Here is a 13,345-nt window from a genome sequence, read left to right on the forward strand (position 1 = left end):
ATAGCATTGGGCATGTTTGGGTAGCTTCTGCTGTGTCCCCTCAGTGAGACTTTGGTGGTTGGGGCCAGTGAGTAGTGGTCCAGTTGTGGTACTTTCTATCTAGAATTCCCCAGTGTGATTTTTTTCTTGGGCTCCCTTAGCTTCCCCCACCCTTGAAATTCTTGGTGAAATTCTTGGTGGCTGCAGGGGTAAGAAGGCTAGGGCTCAGCCCTGGCTCAAGTATAAGTCTTTGTCCCCAGAGGTCCTAGCCCTCCCTTTCCCCATACTGAGACCCAGCTCTTCTATGGAGGGACTTTCCATGAATGAACTTTTCTTCCATTCTTTGGCCACAATCAATCTATTCATTTGCCATAAAATAAATCTGTATGTGTGGTAGGGGGTGGCATGGCAGCCTTACCCTGAAGGGACAGGACCAGATGAAGGCTTGCTTCAGGTTGCCTTTCCCATCCCTGCTGTCTTTGAGGTTCTCTTTGAGAAACATTCCACAGTGCAAGAAACCTTCTCATTTTCTTACCACTTTGGAACCCCAAATGGTCTTACCTCTTGTATTTGCTTCATGGCTGTTGCACTTGAGTGTTTTCCCAAATCCCAGAAGAGAACCCAAGCAGTGGCCTAATAGGAATCCTCTGCTGGTGCCTGGAAGAAAGGCTGCTGTGAGGAAAGGTCCCTAGGTGGGAACAAACCGATTGAAAAGATAAGTCAGTCACGCAGGAGCATAGGGTTTCCCCTGTCTGCTTTGTGTGTTGGTATTTTTGTGCATTGTAGAATTATTTGCAGTTTAACAATGCCTTTTAAGAATTTTTGCCTATTTACCCATTTTTTAAAAATTCTTACTATTTCTGGTTGTGGAAAAATATACATTACATAAAATTGAACATCTTAAACTTAAATTTTTAAGGGTACAGTTCAATAGCATTAAGAACACCTATAGTGTTCACAATGTTGAGTAACCATCACCACCATCCACCCATAGAATTTTTCCATCATCCCAAATTGAAATTCCAATACCTATTAAGTGATAATTCTCCATCCCACTCCCAGCCCCTGGCAACCTCTTTCTACCTTGTGTTTTTATGAGTGTGACTACTTTAGGTTTCTCATAAGTGGAAACATACAATATTTGTCCCTTTGTGACTGGCTTATTTCACTTAGCATAATGTCCTAAAAGTTCATTCATGCTAGAGCATGTGCCAGAAATTTCCTTTCTTTTTATCTTTGCCACCTGCACCTCAGATAGGGTACTAGTTTTCAGGATATGTAAAGAACTCAAAAAACACCAAAAATCAAATAACCCAATCAATAAATGGGCAAAGGAACTGAACAGACACTTCTTCTCAAAATAAGAAATAGGAATGGTCAACAAATACATGAAAAATATTCTCTAGCAATTAGAAATGCAAATTAAAATTACACCAAGATTTTATCTCACTCCAGTCAGAATGGCAATTATCAAGAAAAGTACAATAAATGTTGTCAAGGATGTGGGGGAAAAGGTACACTCATACATTGCTGGTGGGACTGCAAATTGGTGCAACAACTCTAGAAAGCAGTATGGAGATTCCTCACAAAACTAGGAATGGAACCACAATTCCCAGTTTGACCCAGCTATCCCACTCCTTGGTGTATATCCAAAGGATTTAAAATCAGCACACTGCCACATCAATATTTTATAGCAGCTCAATTAACAATAGCTAAGCTATGGAGCCAGCCTAAGTACCCATGAACAAATGAATGGATAAAGAAAATGTGGTCTGTATACATGATGGAGTATTACTCAGCCATTAAGAAGAATTACTTCATGACATTTGCCAGTAAATGGATGCATCTGGAGACTGTCAAGCTAGTGAAATAAGCCAGTCCCAAAAAGCCAAAAGTTGAATGTTTTTACTGATATGTGGAAGATAACCCACAATAAAGCGGGTAGAGAAAGAAGAGAAATTCAGTAGACTAGACAAAGGGGTATAAAGAGAAGGGAGGAGGGATAGGAAAAGGAAAGATAGTGGAATGACTCTGACATAACTTTCCTAGGTACACACGTGAATACACCACAATGAATCCCACCATCGTGTACATCCACAAGAATGGGGGTCCTAAGTAGAATAAGATACATTCCATGCTTGTGTAATTATATCAAAATGGATTCTACTATCATGTGTAACTTAAAATTTAAAAAAATAAAATAATTTTCTTTTCAAGGTAGAATAATATTCCACTTTATGTACTACATATAGCACGTTTTGTTTTTCTGCTTCCACCTTTTGGCTATTATGAATAGTACTGCTATGAGCATGGATGTGCAGGTGTCTCTTTGGGACCTAGCTTTCAAACCTTTTGGGTCTGTTCCCAGAAGTGGAATTGCTGGGTCTGATGGTAATTCTGTTTGATATTTTGAGGAACCACCACACTGTTTTCCACAGCTTGCTGTACCATTTCATTCTCACCAGAGGTGAGAAAACTCTTACTATTAAACAAAACACTCTAATTATGAACATTATTGGACATACCCAAAATTAGCAGCACAGTTCATGAAGCTCCTTTGTAGACTCATCCAGCCATAGCCAAGGTCAATATCCCTGCTTCCTCACAGCAGCTACACTTCTGCCCATAGCCCCCTTGGTGATTCATTTTTCTGTTTTTTAAGGTAAAATTTGCATAGTTTGAAATGCACAAATCTTAGCTGCACAATGTTGACAAATGGGTCTGGCCACATGACCTACCTCCCTATCATTTACATTACCCATAAAGCCCCCTCCTGTCATTCCCAGGCTGTCAACCCTATCCCAATCCAATAGATAACTGGTCTGATAAATTACCTAGACTCAGTCTAGAATCAGACCATGTGTGTTCTTTCTGCCTGGCTTCTTCAGCATGGCATGGTATCCACGAGACCCACCCAGGCTGTTAACACCAGTGGTTCATCCCTTTCTATTGCAATGTAGGATCCCATGGTGTGGCATCGAGGCTGTTTCTAGCTCTTGGCTATTCTTAATATCATACATTTACGATTATGTCATTTGATGGATGGATGTTTTTCATTTCTGTTAGAAAATGGAATGGGTCATATAGGAGGAATATGTTTAAAGATCCACTACTTTGTTTCAAAGTTCTTTCTTTGTTTCTGTCAATTGTTGCTTGTCCTGCTTGTCTGTCAACATCTCATACCTTTGAAAACTCTGGCTCTGTGTGGTTTATTCAGAAGTCAATGTGAACTCTCCACTTGCATGTGATTCAGGTGTTATGACACTTGGGTAATTAAAGATGATATTGCAACCATTTACACTTTTACCCCTTGGTCCCTCCTTTTCCTTTTTCTATTTTAACATAGTATAATTTTAGTCAGTGTTTAGATATACAGATAATTCTGTGTTTACATTCTTTGGACTAAAAGTTAGAAATTCCTGCTAAGCCAAGCTATAGAACCAACCTAGGTGCCCTACAACAGATAAAGGATAAAGAAAGTGTGGTGTGTGTACACAATGGAATGTTGCTCAGCCATAGAGAAGAATGAAATTATGGCAATTGCCAGTAAATGGATGGATGCGAAATAAGCCAGTCCCTAAAAACCAAAGACAGCATGATCTTTTTTATATGTGGTTGCCACATATAAGGGAAGGGAAGATTAGAAGTTCATTGGACTAGACAAAGAGAATGAAGGAAAAGGAGGGGGGATGCGAACAAAAAAGACAGTAGAATGAATTGGACGTATCTTTCCTATCCTTATATATGAATACAAAAGCAATGACACCCCACATCAAATACAACCACAATAATGGGATCTGATTTGGAACAAGTTATACTTACTCTATGTATGTATAATATGTCAAAATACACCCTACTGTCATGTATATCTAGAAAGAAATATTTAAAAGACAGTTATTAAAATATCTGATCATTTAGGAAGTACTAATTTCATGACTTACAAAAACAAATTTTTTGGAATTTGGTAATATTCAGGTAATATATTAGTAGAGCTAAAATATAAGAATTCATATTGCTTTACACATGTTACAAAAAGACTTCAAAATAAATTCTGAATATACAAAAAAAGAAATTCCTGCTAAGATCATAATTTTAAATTAATGATCTTTTATTTTCAATTCATGAAGAAACCATTATTTCCACCCTCCCTCACACACCTCCTTGCTTCCTGCAGCCCCCCTGGGCCTCTATTTCTCAAGAGATGCTTACTGGGAGAGGTTGTATGTGGACCAGCCAGCTGGCACACCCCTGCTCTATGTCCATGCCCTCCGGGACACCCCTGGAGAGGTACCCAGCTTTCGCCTGGGCCAGCATCTCTATAGCGCCCACCGCACACGACTTCATGAGAACAACTGGATCCGTGTCCAGGAGGACACTGGCCTTCTCTACCTCAACCAGAGCCTGGACCACACCTTCTGGGAGAAACTCAGCATCCGCAGTAAGAGAGCACACCCCACCTCACCTCTGCTTCATTCTCAAGCCACCCTCACCAGGGCTCCTGTGGGTAAGGGTCTAAAGGGCAAGGTGAGGCTGGCTGCTCTGTATCCAGCCTGGCAAGGGACCCCCACAAGTTTGAGGGCACTGATGATCCTTGGACCTCCAGAAGTTGTTGCAAGCTCAGAGACCACTGGGAATGATTTGGGTACTCTCTCCAGGACCCAGAGGCCTTTTCCAGTGAGGTTAACAATGCAGTTATAAAAGAAGGATTCAGAAAAACTGGGGAAAAAATCCCAAGGATTTGATTTAGCTGATGACCTGGACCTTGATGGAGAAGCAGCAGTGCCAGAAAGCCTGTCTTCCCACTGACAGCAGACTACCCTTTTACCTGGTGGGGACTCGGGCCTGGCTTAGGTATCCAGGGAGGGAAGCAAAGCAAAAGGAAGACCTGGCCAGCTGCACAGGCCAGGGGTCCGAGTTGGAGTCAAGGCCACATGTGACCAGGTGGGGTGGAAGTACATCAGAGTTCTTTGTAGCGTGAAATGGTGGTTATGCACCCAGTAGCTCCCACCTTCCTAGTACAGCCCTGGGGCCTGGCCTCACTCAACCTTACAATGGCCCTGAGCCCCTGTCCATAGGTGAGAGGCAGGTCCCATGTCATGAATACAGAACAAGCAACATTGCCCAGCATTGGAAGAATGACTGACCAGTCTTCCAAATGCAGCCAGGGTCACACAATCCATTGATGGGGGTAGAGGGGAGGGGTGGGCAGTTCCCTTCCAGGGCAGTTCCTGGAGGAGGTGACTCTGATATGGGCCTTGGTTCCATATACACTTAGTTGCCCCATCTTAATCTTAAGCCCCCAGTAGGAAGCTTGAGGAACTATAGAGATTCCCGGTGGGGGTCAGGGTAGAATTTGCTATGGGCCTGTGTTTCTTCAGAGCCCTGAGCCATCCATGTTTGGGCACTGCCTAATTGAGCTGAGACCCGGACCTCACTGAAGTTACTGTGGTTCCTCGGTGGTAGAACTTGATGGAAATCCCCCTTCTAGGGGCTATCCACAGGGGGGTATGTCAACAACAAAACCACCTGGGGAAGTTTGTGGTGTATGGGAAGTGCTGCTAGTCACCACATGCTGTAGGAGCCAACCCTGAGAAGTTGCCCACCTGCAATGCTCAGAGGACCTCCCTGAAGAGGATCATTTGAGATGAGATCTGAATTGCAAGAGGGCTGAGCTTGGGGGGCACTGGTGCTCCAGGCCTTAGGGTTCTGCTAGAAAGAAGGGGAGGTAGCAACTGCAGCTGGGAGCCCGGCAGAGCCCCGTGGACCACAGTGAACCCTGGAGCTCTTGCCCCCTCCCATTCCCCATGACTTCTTCTCTCCCCACAGATGGCGGCTTCCCCCTGCTCACCATCTTCCTCCAGGTCTTCCTGTCATCCACACCCCTGCGTGAGAGTGACTGCCAGTGGCCAGGTTGTGCCCGCGTGTACTTCTTCTTCATCAACACCTCCTTCCCAGCATGCAGCTCCCTCAAACCCAGAGAACTTTGCTTCCCTGAGACAGCCCTCTCCTTCCGCATCCGGGAAAATAGGCCCCCTGGCACCTTCCATCAGTTCCGCCTGTTGCCCGTGCACTTCTTCTGCCCAAACATCAGCGTGGCCTATAGGCTTCTGGAAGGTGAGTGCTTGCCTCATGGCACTGTATGCCAGATGCAGTGCTGTAAGCACTTAGCATAAGCCATCTGGTTTACTGTCCACCACTGTTTAACAGTCCAGAAATATCTCTTGCATGTCTGCCATGGGCTGGGTACTCTTCTAGGAGCTAAGGAAGTAGCAGTGAATAAAACAGGCTGACATCCTGCCTGCCAGGAGCTTCCTTTTCTGTGAGAGATAGAACCCATGAACATGCCAAAGAAATAAGGTGGGAGGAAAAGCGGGGAGACAGGGAGTGGGGAGTGGTAGAGACTACTGTCTTTAATTGGGTGGTTGGGGCAGGGGCACTGGAGCAAAAATGAGTCAGTGCCAGATGGGACAGATGACTCCTTGGAGGGTATCACAGTGGGACACTGTGTAGCCCAAGTGGAGTGCAGAAAAGCAGAGGTTGATGGGAACAGGGTAGGTCCAGGTCTGGGAGCAACTTTCAGATCTTTGTTCCCTGAGGGACGTGGGGAGTCATGGAAGGTTTAAGAGGAAAAGTGTTGATAGGATTTGACTTACCTTTAAATGGGTTAATCAGATTCCTGTGTTGGGTATGGCTTGGAGTCAGAGGTATAGGGCAGAAGCAGGGAGAAAGAAGACTTAGGAAAGCCAGAGGACTGGGTTAGGGTAAGGCTAAAAGCCAGTGAATATGAGAAGCAGGCAGCCTGGGCACACTTAATGGGAGACTCAGGTTGATTTCTCCCTGGGCTGGAGGTGGAGTATTAAGCATGGTTCAGAGATTCCACCTGAGCAATACAGCTGCAGGAGCTGGCCTGGGAAGGCCAGGGCTGGAGCCATGGCGGTGTAACCAAGTGGGATCCCCTGCAAGATGAGAGAAGCCAGCTGAACAGCCACACATGGAGAGAATGTTAATGAAAATCTAAATAAAGCCACCACTCACACTTCATCAACATATTGGGGTTTTTTTGGTTTTTGTTTTGGTTTTTTTTTGTTTGTTTGTTTGTTTGTTTGTTTTGTCCTGGGGATTGAACCCAGGGGCTCTTAACCACTGAACCACATCCCCAGCCCTATATATTTTTTATTTTGAAACAGGATCTCGCTAAATTGCTTAGGGCCTCAATGTTGCTGAGGCTGACCTTGAACTTGTGATCCTCCTGCCTCACCCAGTGCACTGTGCCTCAGCCTCCCAAACTGCTGGGACTACAGTGGTGTGCCACTTTGTCCAGCCTTAACATGGTTTTATCATCGCTGGGGCAGGGATAGCTATCTTTCAACCAGATGGTTGGCAAAGCAATGATTTTGCATGCAGCCATTTTTTCAAAACAATTGCATAAGTAAATTTTGTTTAGCATGTTTTTGTAATCACAAGAAATAGAAGGAAAGGTTGATAAGCAGTTTCACCTGTGTGTAATTCAGGTGTAATGAAAAGCATGGCTCTGAGAGGCTGTGGAGTTGATCTTAACCTCCCAGTGGTTGACTGTGGAGGTCTTCAGTGTTGACCTTCAAGCCTTCAGCAATTTCCCTTTTCTGGGTTATTCCTGAGGGTTGGTTGAAGTGTTTGTTTTGGTTGCTGGCCCTCCCCTCACAGTATGCTATGAGTCACTCTGTAGAGCCAGGCATGTAGCTGCACTTCAGCCTTATCCCATCTGCTGGGGAGGAAGCGGAGGCAAGAGAGACAGAATGACCCAGCTGAAGTTACAAAGCAAGAGGTATAGAGCTGGAATGCAAACCACGAGTTGGGAAATCATACACCAAATGTTCACCGTGTTTGTTTTCAAGTGGTGGAACTGTTGGCTCTATTTCTCATTTTTTGAAATGAGCAAATATTACTTCCGTAATTTAAAAGTTGCTAAGTATTTTTTTTAAAAAACCAGCCAGTGCCTGGAACTGGCTCTCTGGACCTGCAACCTCCCACTCCAGATGGAGGATAGGGGTCAGATGCTGTTTGTGTGCCCCAGGCCCTTCCTGCCTCATCAGGGAAGAAGCTACTCACACTGCTTCCTCCCCATCAGCAGGAGTTAAAGCCAGAAAAGAACAAACTCATACATGACTGGAGATCTGGGCTTGGGACACTGGCTACCTGTCCCTATGGAACCAGGAAAGTAGCACACAGAGCCCTCCCACCCACCTCTGTCTCTGCCAGCACGCCTATGAGTTCTGGCAATGACTGCAGTGCCCCACCCACCCGTTCAGCTGCTCTGAGTGGGACCCTGAGGAAGGCAGTTCATCCTGTGCTCAGGCAGGCGGTTACTGGGGGTTCTGCTTTGCTCCGTGTGCAGGTGAGAGTCTGCCCTTCCGCTGTGACCCGGACAGCCTAGAGGTGAGCACGCGCTGGGCCCTGGATCGTGAGCAGCAGGAGAAATATGACCTGGTAGCCCAGTGCACCGTGCGCATTGGAAAGCGTGAGGAAGAGGTGATGGTGCCCTTCCCTGTGACCGTGTACGACGAGGACGACTCGGCCCCCACCTTCCCCGGAGGCGTGGACACCGCCAGCGCAGTGGTCAAATTCAAGCGGAAGGAGGTGTTTGTCTTGCGCCTGCATGCGCCTGTTGACCGGCAGTTCGCTCTATCTGTTCGTTGTCTTTATCTGTCCACAGTTTATTCCTTGATCTTTTAGCCATCCAACCATGTGACCAGACTTTCGTTTGCCCCTCTGTCAGGCTGGCTGCATACCATCAGCCTCTGGATCCCAACTCCACAGCCAGGGAGCCCCTGGTGACCAGCCTGAGTCTGACAACCTGGACCAAACCGAAAGGGCACGTCTAGGGCACACCTTTGATCACCTGTGTCTCAGCACTCCTGCTGGGCTTGCCAGGGGGGATACACTTCCAAGAAGGCTCTCCATTCCATAAGCAACCAGCCTTGCACAGGAGGGCTTTAAGGCGCAGGGGAAGGAACTGGGTATTGGAGAGAGACTGGAACGAAGATCCTACAGGGATCTTCCTGCGTTGCCCTGGGCGGGTCTGTGCCGGACCTTTCTCGGTCCGGTGGAGATGGAGCGCTACTGCCACCTGCTGGGTGCCGGGCCATCCTGCAGCCGGCCCTATCCCTGGGCGCAGTGAGCCACCCTTTGAGTGCGTTGCCTTTTCCTGATTCTTTGGGCACTGCAGATGCAGGTTTGGTAGGGGGTGGGATTGGGGGGAGAGAGGAAAGTTCATCATGTGGTAAACAGCATGTGATCCTGGCTGGGCAACCTTGGGATGACCACAGGGAGCTTGATGAACAGAGCTCCAAAGTGCCTTATGGCTTTACACACAGCTCTTTTTCCAGCCTGGTTGTACAGAAGGTGCGTGGGGGAGGACATTTTGGAGTACACCTGAGCTTGGGTTCTATTCTGCCTGCCCTCTGTCTGTAATGTTTAACTGACCTTCATTGTGAGGGGGTCCATCTTCCTCAGGGCAGAGTGAGGGTGCTCCTCACTTTGGGGATCTGAAAGAGACCTGTTAGCAAAGTACCTGAGTACCTGCTCTGAGTCTCATTACAGGAAGTCTGTAGATATGTATCACACCTGTTGTACAGGTGAGGCAAAATGGTCCAAGGAAGGTGTCTAGGCCAACTGGCAAGTGGCCCCATGGTGACTAAAATTCAGGTCTGTCTCCAGGGTTGGCTCTGACGGTGCTCATCTTGTCCATTCGTGGGCTGTGCCAGGTCTGTACCCTCCCAAGGGCACCTGCTCTGACTGACACACTCTGCATTCCACAGGGCACTGTGGTGGCCACCCTGCGTGTCTTCGATGCGGATGTGGTACCAGCATCTGGGGAACTTGTAAGGCGATATACAAACACGCTGCTCCCTGGGGACTCCTGGGCCCAGCAGACCTTCCGTGTGGAGCATTCACCCAACGAGACCTTAGCCCAGGCCAACGGCAGCTTCGTGCGGGCAACTGTGCACGACTATAGTAAGGGGGGCTGGTGGTACATAGTTCTTCCCAGGGCCTCAGGCTTGACTGAGCTTTACCTCCCTTGAGACTACACAACACACACACACACACACACACACACACACACCATTTACTCCTCACACAAATAACCCATACCATAAAAAACATACTGTGCATACACAGTATACACACCACACACACTACTATGCATTGCATACATATACCATGCACGCACTGAAACATCACACAAACACACCACACACATCCCCACACCACATACACTCTACACATAAACACAGCACACATCCTACAATGCCCTATACACAGACCCCTTTTATACACACCACATACACACAAGCACTACATAAATACACATAAACCACTTACCCCGAACACATTAACACACAAAACACATGTACCAAAATACATACACACTCTGTACATATATCACACAATCAGGACATACATACATACTCTCCACCACACACACATACTTTCACACCCATGTACAACACACACCTTATGCCTACACACATTCTCATCCACACACACACAGGCTGCCCTAGCTAAGAAAGTTTGGGCTTCCGTCTCAACAGGATGGCCAGCATTTATATATTGGCTTTAACTGAGAGCTGACCATCAGACATGTGGTTTGGGACCATGCATGAAAGTAGGTGCTTACACACATGTGTGCAGGGCTGCATGTCTGGGAGGAGGTATGCTGTGCCATGACATGAGGGAGCCCTCCCAGACCAAAGCAGCTTGATTGTCATCATCATATCCCCAACCCACAGAGCTGGTTCTCAACCGGAGCATCCCCATCTCAGAGAGCCGACCCCTGCAGCTGACTGTGCTGGTCAATGACTCAGACTTCCAGGGTCCAGGGACAGGTGTTCTCCTTCTCCACTTCAATGTGTCGGTGCTACCTGTCATTCTACGCCTGCCCAGCACCTATTCCTTCTCTGTAAACAAGAGGGCCCGCCATTATGCCCAGGTAAGCCTGTGGCCCACTGCCTGCCTAGGTGTTAGGAAACCCCAATGGTGGGGTTCTTATTTAGCAGATCAAAGGTAGCATTGTGTGGGTGATTCCCCTTCCCTAAGGTACCCAGTGAAAGTTGCCCAGGTGGAACCACGGACATAGGGCCAGGGAGGCAGTGTCCTGGATACTCAGAGAAGTCCTTGGAGAAACCAGGGTTAGGGGGCTCCTTAAGCCCCTCTACTTTTGCCTTTTCCTTCTTTATCTTTAAAACATTTTTGTACTGATATAAGAGCAATATAAGTATGAATGCTGACTTGAAAAGATGTTCCTGGTGGATTGTTAGATGAAAAAAGTGGTTTGTAGGTGTGACTCCATTTATGGAAAACCAAATCTTTCTTAAGAATTTGCAAGTGTGCAGACTGTGGTTAACAGTATGCCCTTCTGGGGTGAGGAGGAGGGGAATGGTTCCGCTTTTTACTTTCTATAAGACCATTTACTAGAAGTATTTTTCTGTGTTCATATTTGCCATTGGAAAATAATCATGAGAAGTGGAAAAATAAAAGTAATAAATATTTGTTAAAGAACATGAGGAAAGCAAAGGAATGATCCTTTCCCCTCATATCCGCCAGTGTTGAATATTTTGGTCCTGCACTTCCTTGAGAGTTTTTCGTAAGCATTTTTTAAGTTTACTTGCAATTTCAGCATGTATGACTTAACATACTTTCTCCTAAAAGAGCCACATGTGGTTATGTCTTTTTCAGAGTGTCATGTTTAGGTCCTTCTCCTTTTTCCCAGTTCCAACAGGTGATTCTGTTCCCCATCAGCTCCTGGTAGCAACTTGAGACTACACAACACACACACACACACACAAGGAACCCCTCCCTTGGATACATCCAAGCTCCCTGCCCAGTTGCTATCCCAAGGCCTTTCTTGGAGGAGGGGTTAGGGTTGGGAGTGACAAGGCAGAGGGGCCTAGGAATCTCTAAGAGGGGCTGGAAAGGAACAGGCATTTCTGGAGGTGGTTCAATTGTGTCTGTCTGACTTAGGAGACAACAGGACCTCAGTCGCAGTTCAGTATCTCATTCACTGTGGTACATCATCCCCTCCTTAGTTTTTTAAAGTGAATTGAGGTCCAGGGATCTGTTGGGCAGTTTTGAGAATCTCATGAGAAGATGGAAGTGAGCTTGCTCTACAAGGGAAAGCAAGGTAATCCAGGAGGCAGGTTTTGTTGTGGCATCAGGTGTGGGCTTGGAAGCACTGGTTTCTGCCCTAGCCGAAGTGCTGACCTCTAGGCCTGGTTCTGCACACATAAGCAGGGCCCTGCCCACTCCCAGCCTCTACCATCTTGGCTTCTAACTGCTGCCACTAGAACTCTTAACTCAAGTAGCCAAAAGATAAAAGTTAACTGTCCAGCTTCAGTCCTAGTATCCTAGGAAAGAGGCCCTTTGGTCTCATGTGGGACAAGCAGCCACACTGCGTTTCTCTTGTCAGAGTGCAGTGCTCTGACTCGCAGTTGGGTGACTGGGGTAGGTATGTTACCTTCACCTCTGGCTCCCAGGACCAGGGGCAGCCAGTGACTTGGTGGAGTGAGCAGACCTGGGCAGGACAGGACTGGGGCAGGTGTCTGGGTCTGCAGCTTTTGTGGGAGTGGAAGACTGATCATTCAGGAGGACATGAATACTCCGAGACCAAGTTGGGAACTGTTCTGGGGCTCTGACTGCCCCGGAGCTTTTCTAGCCATAATTTCAGGCCAATTCAAGTTGGCTAAGGTGTTCCCTGTGCCCTCCACCTAGATTGGGAAAGTCTGTGTGGAAAACTGCCAGGAATTCAGCGGCATCCACATCCAGTACAAGCTGCAGCCATCCAGCACCAACTGTAGTGTCCTGGGGGTGGTCACCTCAGCTGAGGACACCTCAGGGATCCTGTTCATAAATGATACGGAGACCCTGCAGCGACCTGAATGTGCCGAGCTCCAGTACACCGTGGTGGCCACTGACCGGCAGGCCCGCAAGCAGGCCCAGGCCCCACTGCTCCTCACAGTGGAGGGGACATGTAAGTGCCATGCTCCGTGGAGGGATGGCTGGGGGCCTGGGCCTGCTGCCCTCACCTGACTATGGCTTCCCTAAGCCTGTCCCCTTCCCTACAAATGAGAATAGCCAGTGCATACTGCACAACCCAACTGGAAGGACGACGTGGGGTTAGTGTGAGCCATCTTAACCCAGAGTGGTGAAATGTCACCACTCCTCGCCACATCCTGTATGTGCTCTTTCTTTGGGACTGCCAGATAAAATATAAGGTCCTGCTTACACTTAAGTTTCAGGTAAACAACAAGCGATTTACTGATACACGTTGTGTTCCTAATCTGAAAATCCAAAATCCAAGGTGCTCCAGAATCTAAAACTTTCTGATCCC

The 13,345-nt window shown here is 47.2% G+C and overlaps 1 protein-coding gene across 3 annotated transcripts in view; it reads left to right on the forward strand.

Moving 5' to 3' along the window:
• Ret (ret proto-oncogene) overlaps positions 1–13,345 on the forward strand; it is a 53,822-nt gene that overhangs the window by 21,192 nt on the left and 19,285 nt on the right. For 2 of the 3 annotated variants that reach the window (XM_047554209.1, XM_047554211.1), the window contains exons 2-7: positions 4,154–4,483; positions 5,806–6,093; positions 8,354–8,595; positions 9,777–9,972; positions 10,749–10,948; positions 12,727–12,985. In XM_047554209.1, coding sequence (XP_047410165.1) covers positions 4,154–4,483; positions 5,806–6,093; positions 8,354–8,595; positions 9,777–9,972; positions 10,749–10,948; positions 12,727–12,985 — 1,515 coding nt within the window. The remainder of the gene's footprint in view (positions 1–4,153; positions 4,484–5,805; positions 6,094–8,353; positions 8,596–9,776; positions 9,973–10,748; positions 10,949–12,726; positions 12,986–13,345) is intronic. The other variant, XM_047554210.1, reaches the window with a different exon arrangement.

Source organism: Sciurus carolinensis, chromosome 5 (assembly GCF_902686445.1).
Source record: "Sciurus carolinensis chromosome 5, mSciCar1.2, whole genome shotgun sequence".
Classification (NCBI taxonomy): Eukaryota; Metazoa; Chordata; class Mammalia; order Rodentia; family Sciuridae; genus Sciurus; species Sciurus carolinensis.